At 42.1% G+C, this 15538-nt stretch overlaps 1 protein-coding gene and 1 long non-coding RNA gene across 3 annotated transcripts; one reads left to right on the top strand and one right to left on the bottom strand.

The window, feature by feature from the left end:
• Positions 1 to 1709: 1709 nt before the first annotated feature.
• GID8 (GID complex subunit 8 homolog) lies at positions 1710 to 10761 on the top strand. The gene is made up of 5 exons (XM_081917328.1): positions 1710 to 1839; positions 5154 to 5283; positions 5748 to 5944; positions 6569 to 6766; positions 7876 to 10761. The coding sequence occupies exons 2-5, from the start codon at positions 5166 to 5168 to the stop codon at positions 8047 to 8049; spliced, it is 687 nt and encodes a 228-aa protein (XP_081773454.1). The 5' UTR covers positions 1710 to 1839; positions 5154 to 5165; the 3' UTR covers positions 8050 to 10761.
• LOC309373205 lies at positions 8326 to 15299 on the bottom strand. Of its 2 annotated transcripts, XR_014169834.1 has the most exons (4): positions 15161 to 15294; positions 14247 to 14971; positions 14058 to 14137; positions 8326 to 11425 (listed from the first exon to the last, which is right to left on the bottom strand). It is a non-coding gene; the product is annotated as an uncharacterized lncRNA (long non-coding RNA). The 2 variants fall into 2 exon arrangements; XR_014169833.1 differs by lacking the exon at positions 14247 to 14971 and having other exon boundaries at positions 15161 to 15299.
• Between the last annotated feature and the right edge of the window lie 239 nt (positions 15300 to 15538).

The following is a 15538-nucleotide window of genomic DNA, read 5'->3' as shown; positions in this document are numbered from 1 at the left end:
CTTTTATTTCTACCAGACTTATACCTGGAAACTAAAGTGTATGTAGATAACGCAACTGAAAAGTTACCTTTCATATGCTTGCACAAAAAGTAACTTGACAAAAGGAAGCAAACTACATATTTACTATTTTATCTTTAAAGTGTTGCACCAGTTTAAAATAGCAAAATTATTATAGGGACAAAAATGGAACACATGATTAGCTAAATCCTCCCATAAGCTTTTAGTGTAGCTTGACCATTAACCATGGATGCTGATGAGTGGGCTATCTGAGCAGCAGGTCATTTGCTCAATTTTTTAAAATAAAATAGTGGTACACGTATAACTATTTTTATAAATAAAAAATAGGGCAAAGAAGAATACCTCTCTCCATAATAACTGATTTCTGATTGTAACTTTAAAAAAATGTTTTTTGTGTAATAGTAGTAAATGGCTCTGATATTTTAATGATATAATCACTTAATTGGGGCCTGGGTGGCGCTGTGGGTTAAACCACAGAGCCTAGGGCTTGCCGATTAGAAGGTCAGCGGTTCAAATCCCCGCGATGGGTTCAAATCTTCCCGTTGCTCGGTCCCTGCTCTTGCTAACCTAGCAGTTTGAAAGCACGCAGTGCAAGTAGATAAATAGGTACCGCTCTGGTGGGAAGGGAAACGCTGTTTCTGTGTGCTGCTCTAGTTCGCCAGAAGCGGCTTAGTCATGCTGGCCACATGACCTGGAAGCTGTACACCGGCTCCCTTGGCCAATAAAGCAAGATGAGCGCCGCAACCCCAGAGTCGTCCACGACTGGACTAAACGGTCAGGGGGGTCCCTTTACCTTTACCTCTTAATTACTAGTTTTTATTCTTTACCTGTTTAAAGTCTTATGTGTTCCATTTATCCATGTGTTTTATCTTATGCTGGTCTGTGACTGAAATAAAGTTTGATACTGATGAATATCAGTGTAATTATTTGTATGACTTACCGTAAATAAATCACCTTAGCCAATCAGTCGTGGAAGAACCTGTGAAACTGGTTTGGTGCACTGGGTGGAGACACAACCACAGATAGAAACAATTTTGTTGCCAGAATTGCAAATAGGCTTCTGCTGGATAGCTCTTCTAAGCATTTTGGGATTCTTCTTAGGGACCTGCATTTCCTCAATGTGCATCCCAATAACATCTACTCAGTTTGCAGGGGACCTTGCCAGCCCAAACTAGACACACCTGGAACTGAATCTCCAACCTTCTGCATGCAAGTCACTAGTTCTAACACTGAGCTATGTCCTTCCCACAAGAAGGACGTCTTTTCACCCCGGCTTTACCACTTCCATCAGAATGAATTACCTGCACCTGTAGTCATCAGGTTCTATAATGCTGTTTTACTGTTTTGACTAAACAGCTTTATCGTTTCCTTTTTGTATGTCGCTTGAGAATTATTATTATTTTTTAAAATTAGAACTTAACAGCTTCAGCCGGTAGCGCATGAGGCTCTCAATCACGGGGTCGTGGGTTCGAATCCCACGCCGGGCCAAAGATTCCCTTGCAGCGCCTTCTAACGCTACCATATTTAGGCCGTTCTAGGACGCCCCTTCTCTATAGACCGCCCCTCCCTCTTTCCCCTCAGTGCCGATCCCCCCTCTCCCTCTTCTCTATGATCCACGAGACCTTTCGGAGGCGATTGGCTGAGGGCGGCTTTGGCGGAGCTCTCGCGAGAGGCGCGGCCTGCGAGAGGCCGGCGGCGGGGGTGTGGGGGGGGGGAGCGGGAGCGAGAGCGGCGCAGGGAGGAGGGGGGCGGAGCAGGTGACGGGGCCTGGCGTTGAAGGCCCGGCGGAGGAGGAGGCGGCGGCGGCGGCGAGCTCGGTCGGTGAGTAAAATGGCGGCGCCGGTGAGGAGAGGGTCACCTGTGGGAGGGGGGAAAGGCGGCGGCGGCGGCGGCCCCCCGTGGGGGCATGGAGGCCTTCTCCGTGGCGGGATGCGGCGGCTGAGGGGGAAGCAGCCATTTTGGGGCGGCGTGAGGCCTGCCTGGTGGCGCCGAGGGGTCCGCCCCCGCCTGGGCCTGCTCTCGGAAGGCGAGAGGAAGGAAGCCCCGAGACGCGGCCGGGAGGAGCTCATGTCGCGGGAGACTCTGCCGCCGCCTCTTCTTCCTTACTGGGGCTTTTTCCCTTCTTTTTCTCTCCCCCCCCCCCCGCCATTTGACACGACGCGGCCTCCCCGCCTGTCTCGCACTTTCCCTGAAGGGGCAGGGACAAGCTTCGGGGTTTCGCTTCTTTTTATTGTTAATATTTGTGCGCTGCTCCCTCGACACTCTCGTTTTTATTTCAAGGAAATGCAAGCTTTCATGGAGCCCTTTTTTTAAAAAAAGGGTGGGGGGAACGAAAGGGAGAAACCGGATCCGATTCCTGCGTTGCGCGAAACGGATTGGAGCGCCTCTTCTTCTCAAGTTTTAAAAAGGCGCTTCTCGTTCTGAACCTTTTTTTTTTGTGGGGGGGGGAGGAGGAGGGGAAAGGCTTTCTTTACGTTTCGTTTTTACCCAGAAACAACACACGTGGTTCATATTCGGAGTGACTTTTGTTTGTGTTCTATCGGAAACCGGAGCGTTCGGCGCTCAGTACACATGTGAACCTATATACCGTGCAAGCAAAATGGAAAAAAAAAAAGACCGATCTTTTCTCTACCCGTGAACTTAGTAACCATCCTCGGATGTTATGTGTCTCAATTAGGGACGTGTTGGTTTTTAACAGAGCTTTGGAAAGAGGAAAGCGGTTTCAGTTCTGGATGGAGCCTGTATCAAAGGGATGCATCTATCCTAATAGATTCCGCAGCAGTTCCGTTTAGGTGTTTATTGTGACACATTGCTTGAGCTTTATCTTTAAAGGGCTTTCAGTTAGCTCATCACTGGAGACTCCTACGAGTGTATATTTTGCAACACAGTCCTCAGCAGTTTTTTCAGTTCAGCCTATGCTATCCTTGAAGACCTAATGAGACTTTATAGAGGTGGTAGTGTTGCTAGTGAGTGATAATTAAAATGACTAAACCTAACATTTTGTCAAGGAATCATCTAGACTGAGTAAGATACATTTCATGGCAGCAAGACACCAGTTTTCAGTCTGGTGTTCAGCCTTCGTGCACCCAAAAAGGGTGGGATTAAACCATACAGCTTAATAGCAATTCCAAGATTATTTACTTGTCCTTCCAACAAATAAACATGGGACTTAGTTCTTTTATTTTACAAACAGGAAGCTTGGTGTTTGAGGGAGTGATTGCTCAGGACCCATTATTAACAGTGAGACTAATAGCATATGTATGTTTAGTTGCTGCAAAGCCTCACTGAAACTTATTCCCAAGATTTTGTTCTGACTTGTTTTGAATGTGGTAGTCTGATTACAGTAGCTTTCTGTGGTACACCCAATTAAATATTTCACCTCTTTAATGCTTCATTGGAGCCATAGTGCTTTGCATATTTTCTGTTCATTTTTAAGCTACAGTTCTATGGAAACAAGTTGAAAGAAAGGCATTTCAAATCATTTTCGGTCTGTATTGAATATTATATTTCTGTGCTGCCTGCCCATTATTAAGAGCAATTCTAGGGTCAATTAACTTATCTATAAATAAGAATGTATAAGAAATTACACTAGATCTTGTTAAGGCTACATGACACTGAATTCTCTAGGACTTAACATATGAGTAGAAATGGTTATGGTTGTGCTGGAAATGTTTCTTTGTGACTGAGATGTGTAAGCAGTAAGCATTTTTCTTTGTTAATTCCTTCTATCATAATAAAATATAAATTGTGTAACTGGATCAGACCAGTGTCTTTCTATTTTAGTGTTTCTAAAGTTGACAAACTGTGTAGGGGATAACCTTCATCTGCTGTTTACCTCACATCTTGTAACCAGAAGCATGCTGACCAAATTCTTTTTTTCTGTCATTTTTAAATGTGCTTCCACACCTGTCCCCCATCAATTTGTCCAGTCACTTTAAAGGCTGTGAATAAGACCCTGCCACAAAACATTGCAGCGTGGAATGCTGCTGTTCAGGGTTCAAACCATTCCATTATGGTGCCTGCCCCCAGTTACCCCACCTCTGCAGTGTTTGATAGTTTGAAAAGTGCTTTTGGATCATGGCAAAGTTAAGAGAGAACAGCAAGAACAGCTAGGTGTGAAAGCAGATCTGAGATGCCTTCATATTTGTGCCATGGCCATTTGCTCTAATTAGTAATATGTCATCAGAAGATGAGCTGTGAACCAGAAAATCCAATCTCAGCTCCGTCAATGTGTGTCAATATTCAAGCCAACATTTCCTCAGCCTTTGTTCTGTGACACGGGGGTGTAAAGACACTTGTCTACTTTGTAGGATTGTTGTGAGAATTACTGTGAGGATATATATAAAACTCCTTTGTGCACTCAAAAAGCACTACATGTATAAATGCTAATAATGATTAGGTGCTTGCCACTACATGTCACGACAGCACTACTATATAAACAGTTATTAAAAACAATAAACACTGATAGAATTACAACTGTGTACATATAAAAATTGTTTACAACAAATAATATGTAGTGCTGTTTTTATTGTAATTAACAGTGCATGTACTGTGATGAGCATTTGATAAGATGTATTAACCATTCTATGGTTATGCCATGTTTTATGTTAGAACTGCTCATTAAATATGTGACCCCTGCATATAACAAGTGGGTTTGATTTTCCCTTACTCCCTCTTTAATATCTGGGACAACTCACCCATATCTTGACTTCATGATTTGCGCTTTCTAGTCTTCAAACACACCCCCCTTCCAGCTGATCTATGCATAGAAAGTTTGCTTATGCCAAGACTGATTACTGGACCATCTAGACCAGAATTGTCTCTTCTGATTGATAGTTGCTGTTCTGTGTCCCAACCGGAACCCTTGTTTATCTGAGAACGTTTTAACTGGCAGGGGAATAGAACCTGGGATGTTCTGCATACAGAACATTTGTGTTCTAAACTGAGCTGCTGTCCTGATGGAGTACAAGCTGTGAAATCAGGACGTGCATAAGTTTACTGTCTCTGGTTGCTGTTTTTTACAGAGTGAACAGTAAAAGCCATCTTGGAAAAGTAATGAGGTATTTGCTTGTTCTCTTGTATCGGCTCAATCACAGTAATTTATCTTGCCTGTGTTTTTTTCTCACCCTTCCTAGTGAGGGACAAGAATGAGTTATGCCGAAAAACCCGATGAAATCACAAAAGACGAGTGGATGGAAAAACTTAATAATTTGCACATCCAGAGAGCTGACATGAACCGCTTGATCATGAACTACCTTGTTACAGGTAATTAGTCAGCTGATTACTTTATTTAGAAAATAAAGTTACCACAATAACCATGTACGGGTATTCATTTGAGACATCATGGGAGTATTTGTGTATTGCAAGAATTTACTATCCTTTCCCCCTGTACACTGTTCTGGAGGTTCTCCTGACAGCATACCTGACCAATTGGGGGGAGCCTTTGTCAATTCATTAGATGAATCCTGTTTTAAGAAATGTATGGAATTTATGGAAATATCAAGTGTACTACTGTTCCAATTTAGCCATTTATGTAGATATTGTTTGATTTGGTTTTGCACTTTTTGATGTTTTGTTTATTGTTTATGACTACTTTTGCTGTGTTTCTAATTATGTGATTTTTAATGTTGGAAGCTGTCTTAATTTTGGAAAGGTGACATACAAATATGATTGATTGATTGATTGAATTGATTTCCATTTTCTGCAAGCAGTTTCTTTTTGCATTTCAGAAGGCTTCAAAGAGGCAGCAGAAAAGTTTCGGATGGAGTCTGGAATTGAGCCCAGTGTAGATTTAGAGACCCTGGATGAAAGAATAAAAATTCGAGAGATGATCCTCAAAGGCCAGATTCAGGAAGCCATTGCACTGATCAACAGCCTTCACCCAGAATTGTTAGATACGAACCGGTACCTTTACTTCCACTTACAGGTAAGATTCACATTGAAACTGGCATTGATTACATTTAAAACTAATTGACAGTGGTGAAGAAAGGTTGCTATATTCAGAAAGCTTTTTTTTCTTCTGTTTTGGTATCCTGTATGTATGGTGTGCGTTCTTAACACACTTTGGCCTGGTGTAGATAGGAATAAGCAGCAGAATTGTATGCCCGCTTCCTTCTCCTGGGGGCTTTAACCATTGTTTAGCATTCATTGTTGTTAACCATTGTCTTGGTCAACCATAGTTTCCATCTTAACCTGAGTTTCAAATTAGGAATTGAAGAAAATTGTAGCACCTGTTTTGAGAGGGAAACTAGTTACCGTTAACCACTGTTAGTGCTGATTCAGGCATACTATTAAACCATAGTTAACATAGGGAAGCAAGAGAAAATTCATGCTAGGAAATGTAACCTGATTTCTCTGACATTGCTGCTTTTAACACTCTTTTCAGTAGCTAGTTCCCAAGTTCTAATTTAAAGGCTTCACTTGAAGGCTCAGCTGACATATTTTTAGAAGAACATTGATCAAGTGAAAGAAACTGAATGAACTGTATTTAATTTTTCTGTACGGTCTCCCTATTTCTTTTTTGTTTCCTTTTTTTGGTTGGCTGGTGCAGCAACAGCATTTAATTGAGTTGATTCGGCAGCGTGAAACAGAAGCTGCGCTGGAGTTTGCTCAGACGCAGTTAGCGGAACAAGGCGAGGAGAGCCGGGAATGCCTGACTGAGATGGAGCGCACTCTTGCCCTGCTTGCTTTCGATAACCCAGAAGAATCACCTTTTGGAGACTTGCTCAACATGATGCAGAGACAGAAAGTAATTGCGCTTAATCCCTTGTACCTCTTAAAAGGACACTTTTAAGATTTGCCCTTTATTACAGTGGTACCTCAGGTTACATACGCCTCAGGTTACATATGCTTCAGGTTACAGACTCCACTAACCTAGAAATAGTACCTCAGGTTAAGAACTTTGCTTCAGGATGAGAACAGAAATTGGGCTCCGGCGGCACGGCAACAGCAGGAGACCCCATTAGCTAAAGTGGTGCTTCAGGTTAAGAACAATTTCAGGTTAAGTATAGACCTCCAGAACGAATTAAGTACTTAACCTGAGGTAAAGAAAAGCTGTCTGTACAGGTTTTCACTTTCCATCATCTTTTGTAATAAATCATGTTACTTTTTTCTGAAAGTTTGCTGGTGGCTTTCAGTTAGCTTATTTAGATTTTTAGTTCATCTTATGCCCCAAAGTTTGAGGATGAGTAGCATTTTTAAAATGTTGTGGAAAAGGAAGCTTGAACCAGTTTAATCTCTGGATTGATCAACTGACATTTTACAGCACAATGTGTCTACGCAGAAGGAAGTCCTATTGAATTAAATGGGTCCCAGGTAAGGGGGGTTAGAATTGCAGCTCTAGCTGGTCAGTTGCTGGGAGCAACTTTTACTTGGTGAACATTAGAACGAGTTACTTTTGTTTTGTTTTATTCTAACAGGATGAAAAAGGAAAATATAGATGACCTTTACCACTCCAGTAGGCTTTCTAAGTTACCACTCCCTTTATCTCAAAAAGACCCACACTGAGCTTTATTTTTATCAGAGGAACAATCTTCAATTAAATACTGATGTTTTTGTGGAATTTGATACTAACGTCTGAGCTTTGTTAAAAGGAAGTTACAGAGCTGGGAAATAGCCACCGAAAGCCTCTTGGCATGACTTTGTTCTTTGTGCTCTGCAATATCCTGCAGCTCTAGAGTTCGTATTTTACGGGGGGGGGGGGGGGGCGGCTTGAGACTGATATTTAGTCGCTTGCCCAAGGTCACGATACCTGCAGAGGAATTTAGTCCTTCAGGTCAAAAACTGTTGGTAGATAACGTTGACTTTCCATGACATATGCATATATTGTGCTAAACTGAGTTGCTCCTCTCTCTCTAGGTTTGGAGCGAAGTTAACCAAGCTGTTCTAGACTATGAAAATCGTGAGTCGACACCCAAGCTGGCTAAATTACTGAAATTACTACTGTGGGCTCAGAACGAGCTGGACCAGAAGAAAGTAAAATATCCCAAAATGACAGACCTCAGCAAGGGGACAATTGAGGAACCCAAGTAAAATGTGCAGGTGGACATTTTAACACTCGGAACTGCACAGTTATATACATTTTTAATCAGTCTGTGACTGAAATATTTTTACTACAGTTCAGGACTTTGCAATTTGGTTGTGTGTGGGTTTTTTTGTTTTTCTTGGCAAGCATACTTAAAGGGAGATGGGTCCCTTTTTAAAATGCAGCAGATCAGCATTGAGAAGTATTGTATCACTTTGACCATCTGACTTAGGCTATGCACTGTCATACATTTTAAGCAAAAAACCAAGTCTTTCTTATATATATATATATATATATATATATATACTGTGCTGAAGGTTTGTAATGTCTGGCTACTGAAACACATTTCGGTGGCCAGTGAATTAATGTTGAAGCTCCTGGCAACTCTCCAGTTAACCTGTCTCTCACTTGAATATTGACTATTTTCTGTGTTAATTTATAGCCAAATATGCATTCCCTATTTATAAACTAGCAACTGGTTGAAGTGATCATTTTGTAAACCTCATGGCAATGTTGTTTTTCTGCATAGAGTATAGCATAGGAAGCTTGTACGCTGTAATTGGAAATAATTCCCTTGCTTTTCACACCTTGGTGACTTATTTATATGGGGCTGAATGTTATATTTATGATGGGCCTAGTTCTCTTCGAAGTATTGCTGACAATAAAGGCTTTTTATTTTATAGTTTTCAAGAATGACAAAAATATGCCTCTGAAACAAGACATGAAATCACTTGGTAATTAGATTTTCTTTCATTGGGGTTTTGTTTATTTTTTTAAAAAAAATAATACCACCAGCTGTAGTATTGGTGTGGGTGGTAGCTACATCCTTAATGCCAACAGTGTGTCTTGGGGGGTGGGTATAAAATACTCAGCTTTGTTGTTATGGCTGGGGCCATTTCCAGTTAGAATAAACGTCTGATGTAATGCCGATACACTGAAATAGCATGGAAGTTCTTGGGCTGTAATTTATAATGATGATGGTGGAGGTTTTATCAAGTTTCCTGCCTTGGGTAAAGAGAACTGTGATTTTACAAATCTTCCATCTTGGAATTCCCATCTAGTATTTTGAATCACGGTGATAGAGCTTATTTCTACACCAGCTAAAGGCCCTGTAATTCCATGAAGTCCCTCTTATATTGTTGCTGCCTTGTAATTTTTGCTAAGGTGTGGGATGCTGCATCGCATGTATGACTGTCTTAAAGGAATGTTCACTTGTTCCGCTGTTTAGTATTAAGCACTAACCCTTACTATTTCAAAGATGGCGATACAAAACACCCATTCAGTTAAGTTGCCAGCAGGGCTGTTGAGGAAATGGCAGAATTCAGTAGAAAAGCTGTTAATAATGCTGCTTATAGTCCAGTGGCTATCTGGCCACTGTAGATTTAATTCCGACACATGCACAAGCCTCCCATTGCAAATCTTACATGAAAGCAGCTTCCTCCCAGTTTGCACAATCAATTCAGTAATGTTTTAGATGATTCATTCAGAACCTAAGCTTAGTGGGTAGATGATAAACCTAAAACGATTTGGCTTCTAGCATGCTTAGCTAGTCACTGGGACTCGCTAGTACAATAAATCTCATACTTGGAATCTCTTCCGTGCAAACCTCAAAGAAATATATGGAAATTGTTTGGGAGAGGTTCCTGGGGAAATGTGTGCCCATAGTTGCTGATGATTACTGTGAAAACTTGTTGGCATTTGTATGAAGCTTGGCTCTAGAGAAGGCATTCTTGTGCAAGCTTTTGAGATATACTAGTTTCACAAGTCTAGCTGAATATAGTCCGTCTTCACCGACTGAAGCTCTGATGCCACACAGTTTTAAGCTGTTGCAAAACGGACCACCTGACTTTTAGTGTCATGGGCTAGCTTTTTAAACCTGATGTTTGTTTCCTGTTAAATGACCTGTAGCTGCATTTAACCGAGAACAGAGAGTTGCAATTCGTGTGGATAAAGATCTTTTGTTTTAAGTACAATGTGAAACAGTGAAAGTGAAATGGCTCTAAACCTTTCCTCAACTATGACTTGCTTTTCTTCCTGTTCTTGGCTGTTGGATGCAAAAGTGCAGGTTTGGAAAATGTTTGGAGTTTCAGCTTTCAGCGCAAAGTTGAACAGGTCACTGCACCAGAAATCCTGCACTGCAACCCTGCTTAAGAAGATTCCTGTGTGTTTAGAGCACAAGGTTTCTTCCAAGAGTGCAAAGATAACTGGAACTTCCATTAGCTTACTTAATTCATTTAATTTCAGAGCCAAATATGTGAGATTTCCCCAAGAGGTTTAAATATGACAGTTGAGATTTATTTCCTTTGGTCTTTTTTTTAAATATCACACACTGAAGCAGCTTTAATCTGTAAAGTTTTTTGGGTAACTTGAGAGAAAATATTTAAAATGGTATGAAAGAAAGCTATGCATTTTACAGAAAGTTCAAGGGTGTCATCCCAATGGTACTTTTAGGGATCTTTATATTCATGTGTATATAAAATAGTTTGCATATACAAAATATAATATAATCAGTTTGAATTATTCTCAAATGGGGGAGGCTGTGAACCATAACTTATGAAATATTGTACACAGGAATCAGCCCTCACTACGTAAATGGATTTGTCATATGCATGAGAAATGTCTTATCCTGGTGGCTATGGATGAATGGTTGCAATTTTGTTAGCTCCATAATGTTAGACCGCCACTCTTAACTGCTTAGCATTAAATACCACTTTGAACAATACGTTTTACATTTGTGTTTTTGAAATGCCGTCATAAAAAGTATGTGTGGAAAATAAGTTTAAATGCTTCCCACTCCTTCACACTTAGTAACTGCTAACCGTCACTGTAGAGGAGGCAGGCTTGTGTGTACCCATGAAATAATATTAATAGTCCCCAACCAGGTTCGAATTTCATATCAAGAAGATTTTCATTTCTAAGACCTTTATATATCAAATTGTGGTGATTTGCATAATGATTTTGTGTGTGGCAATGTTTAGTTTAATCAAGTGATATTTTTATGACCTAAAAAGTGATAATTAGAGTAAATTTAATTTTTTAAAAAAGCAAATACTAAAATGTATGATGAGCACTATCTTAAAAGGCAAACATGTGTGCATGGCTGGTGATGACAACTTTTTTTTACTGATATGAAAATTTAAGTGATTTAATTGTACGAGTTTTATAGTCTTAAGACATATTTAATTGGATTATAGACCTACTTTTTTCCATTGCTCTGGAACAGAACTTGAGGGCAGTGCAGCATGCTGCAGGGGGGAGGAGGAAGAGGTGGCGTTCTGCTTCACCGACAAAAATACATTCAGCTTGCAACGCAGCGTTGGACGCAACCTGTGGTGTTTATGAGGAAAATGATCCGTAGTGTTGCTGGCTTCCATCTGTTTCTGGCTTCCATGTGTTTCGAGAGACAATAGAGTACACTTCTGGGGGTGAAGTCAAACCCCTGCGTTAGCAGCACCAAAATGACCTTCCATGGTGTTTAAGCCTGAGCAGTATGTATGGGGGTCCTGGGCTGCCCAGACAACAAGGCAGCCTTCTCAGCCTCTCTGATGTGTTCCAAAGGAAGGCAGAATAATACGTTTGGCACCAGCCTGGCTGCAGGAGTTGTACAAGATGCAATCCAACCATCTTAGGGACTCCACTCCGGATTTGTGTAGAGGTTACTCCTTAGCCCTTTCTTCTCCCAAAGGAAGCAGAGGTTTAGGATCAGAGTTTTCCTTCTTCCTTCCCAGGTTGATGAGTCCCATCTGCCCCTCATTTCCCTCTACAGCAGGGGCAGAAACTGTCTTCTTGACCACTGGACCCACTATTGGTCTCATCCGCTCAATCTTCACATGCAGGGGAGTCCCAAACTCACCTAGGATTTGGGACCCATTGGCTACCCTCACCTGGTTTAGTTGGCCAGTCGAAGCTGCTCCTGGGGTGTGGCTGCTGTAGCATGCTGACAACTTCTAGGAGCCACAAGTGAGAGCTGAGTACAGGGTGAGGACCAGAGGGGGCCATACTACCCCATATATTGCTCTAAACTGACAATCCCCTTAAATTTCCATATAAACCAACATTCCTAGCATAGATTTCTTGGCTCAGTGGAGACCACATTCATGGAATATTTTAGAAGACAGAAAAAGAAGAAACCCATACCTAGCTTTGAACTGAGGCTACGGGTAAGTCACCAATGTTCTTTCCTTTTAATGAAAGCCATATTTCTTTTTTTAAAAAAAATCAGCATTTCCAAAGGCACACAGTTTCTATTTTCCTTCTCTAGTTATTGTGCTCTTTGATTTATAGTTTAAAAATTCCCCTAAGAAGGGGGACTTCAACGTGTGATAAGGTCATTTAAAAGAATATATAATAAAAGTATGGACTTGAGCAGTAGAAAAGACATGAATGCAATTTGCACGGAATGCTAGAGCTTCCTAAAAGCGAAGCTATTGTGAGAAGAAGGAAGAATTAACACCCAAAAAGCATCCTGAACTGGAACCCAGGAGTCGCAAGTGACACAGTCCAGAAGTTGTATTTCTGAGATCAGCTGAGACTAAACAGGATCTCTGTTTCAAAATGTGATTGGGTGGGTGGGATTCTCTGGGAATAAGTGCTTGTTTTAAAGAAGGTACAGATTTTATAGAACATGACAGCTATGCATGCTGCATTCATTAAACCTGTGAGAGCTACAATATCCTGATTCTCCCCTCATTATTTCTCAAGGAGATTAGAACTCTCTTCAAAGAGGATGAGAGGCTATTACGACAATGGAAGAGTATGCATACAGAACACTGTATTATGTAAAACACACTTCCAGTAAGGGTGCAACATGATCCTTAGCTGTAGACTAGGCAAAGAATTTAATGACACTGCACTCTTCAGTATGCAAAAGAACTTTGTCCTTTAGGATAACTAATTGAGTCAATTTAAGCAACATCCCTGCGCTGGGACTAATACACATTTCCAAATGTGTAAGAGAATGTAAGAAAGGTAAAACCTACATTTTTGTAAGCAGTATGTACATTTGATTTATTCTATCCCACACTGACATTCCTAAAATCTTAAGAGCTACATGCTCAAAAGTGGTTGTCAATTATAATTTTGTCACATGATGAACCAAATTAGCAGTCTTAAATATGAATATAACCTAACCGGTGAGAGTGCCTTGTTTGTTTTTTCTACATGTATTAAGAATGTATGGGCCGCATACAATGCAAAGAAAGCTTCTGAGTAAACGATGTGCGCATGGTTCAAGCTGCGCTATAAGAGCTGCTTAAATTCATGTGTTAAACCCTGTAGCGTCCAAAATGACTGTATTACTGCCTAAGCCTTCATTTCCTAAACACTGAGGATTCGGGATCCTTTGCAACAATGTACATTTACACTAGAGAAAGTCCGATTGGATTGTTCTACCATACTATTTTTAGACACCTGGTTCTTATATTTAGATATGTGGGCAGACTCAGCCAATGGACATTTTCTGGATGGTGGACTTGGCCTATGAGCCTCCAACTGATGTTCACTCAACTGGGCCAAGAGCTGTCATGGGTTAAATGTGGCAAATTTATAGCCAATCCAATTACTCAATTCAACGGGCAAAACAAGTAGAAAATGGAGGGAATTAGGGCAGTGTCCAGGAACCGTGTTTTCACCTGCTTACAATAAATACAGATGTCTCTCCACTTGCCCAGGGGTTACGTTCCTGGTTACCGCATGAATATGTAAAATTGCGTACAGCGTGGAAGACCCATCTAAAAAGCCAAACTCCGCCACAATCGCTCCCTCCAAACCTTTCTCAAGCTCCAACTCTCCACAGAGACGGATGCAAAATCTCCTGGGATTGCTGTTTTCCTGCCCCTTTCACAACATTTCTGCAGTTTTCCAACTTTTGGGGTCATTTTTGCCCTCGTCACACCTTTCTGCAGTTTAGATTGATTTCTTTAATTATTTCCTGGCTACCCTCACCTGGGTTTGGAGTGAATCAAGCGTGCATAAGTGGGGAGACCTCTGTATCGGATTGGAAAGCCGGAAAAACAACCTCTTACCTAAATTATTACATGATTTTATTTTCTTCTTGAACTTGTTACGATGCACCACAGCAAATGCTCCAGAGATTTCCTACAAAAGAAAAAGAAAAAACACGATAGTGTTGTAAACCACTCTGAAGCACCTTTACTGATTTGAGGAATAAATATGTATGCAACACAATTGTAGTTCACTACCCTACCCTGCCAAGCGGGGATGTGGTTGGTACTGTGGGTGAAACCACAGAGCCTAGGACTTGCCGATCAGAAGGTCGGTGGTTCAAATCCCCATGACGGGGTGAGCTCCCGTTGCTCGGTCCCTGCTCCTGCCAACCTAGCAGTTCGAAAGCACGTCAAAGTGCAAGTAGATAAATAGGTACCGCTCTGGCGGGAAGGTAAACGGCGTTTCCGTGCACTGCTCTGGTCCGCCAGAAGCGGCTTAGTCATGCTGGCCACATGACCCGGAAGCTGTACACCGGCTCCCTCGGCCAATAAAGCGAGATGAGCACCGCAACCCCAGAGTCGGCCACAACTGGACCTAATGGTCAGGGGTCCCTTTACCTTTACTCTGCCCAGCAGCTCCTATTTCCAAAGTGGCAGATTTGGTAAACAAGTTGAAACACGCTGTCATTTTTTTTATTTGGCTGTGTGTCTTGCACCCATTCTGGGAAGTGCGTACTGTATTTCCTTTCATTTCATTTCTTCAAAGAGGGCAGCACTGACTTGATGCACGAAGTTTGCACAGTCTGGCTTCACAGAGAACCAGCAATAGCAGAGGCGCGCGCGGGCGCGCAGGCACAACCTCTCTTACGCATCTGCTTTCAGTTTTCTGTTTGCGGGTGCCGAAGCCCTTGGCCATTTCCACCATCCGTGTATCCCTCCACCGGATCCTGTTTGCAAACATGACGAACAGGATCAAAAGGCGCTGCTGGAGAGAGAAGGGAGACGTCAATCTCAGAGCGCAAAGTTCTAGGGACGGGGAAAGGAGACGCTGTTTCGTGCGCTCGGCAATAGATTTTGCAAAAGGACGAAAGAGCAAAACCGCGCGCGCGCCATCTCCAAATCGCCCAGCACAACAACGCATCTTGTTTCGGATCTTGGATAGCATCACCCTGACCTGCTTCTTGAAATATCTCCGCCTCCGGCGAGACCTTGGCCTTTTCTGACTTCTGCATCTGTCTGCAAACGCGTCTCTCCCGGGCTCCTCCTTTTGCAAGCATCGCCCCCGAGCAGCCTCGACCTTCTGCGGCGAGACTTCCTGCAGAAATCCCCACACAGGAAGAGGAGACGCTGAAAAAAGTGACACGTGGACTTGGTGCTCATTGCAGAAGGGCGAAATAAAAACTCCCCTCGCCAGACCAAACGCGCCGCGCGCAGGTTTTCGCTTCCTCTGCCAGCAAACTGTCTGGGCGAATGGATTCACTTGGCCGAGGGGCCGGTGGTTGGGTTTCCCCTCCTGCTTTTAAATTCAATCAGCATGCCCAATAAACGAGTC

This window comes from Podarcis melisellensis, assembly GCF_964234715.1.
Source record: "Podarcis melisellensis genome assembly, chromosome: 6".
Lineage (NCBI taxonomy): Eukaryota > Metazoa > Chordata > Lepidosauria > Squamata > Lacertidae > Podarcis > Podarcis melisellensis.
The sequence above is the reverse complement of the archived record's forward strand: the minus strand, read 5'-3'. Positions and strand labels throughout refer to the sequence as shown.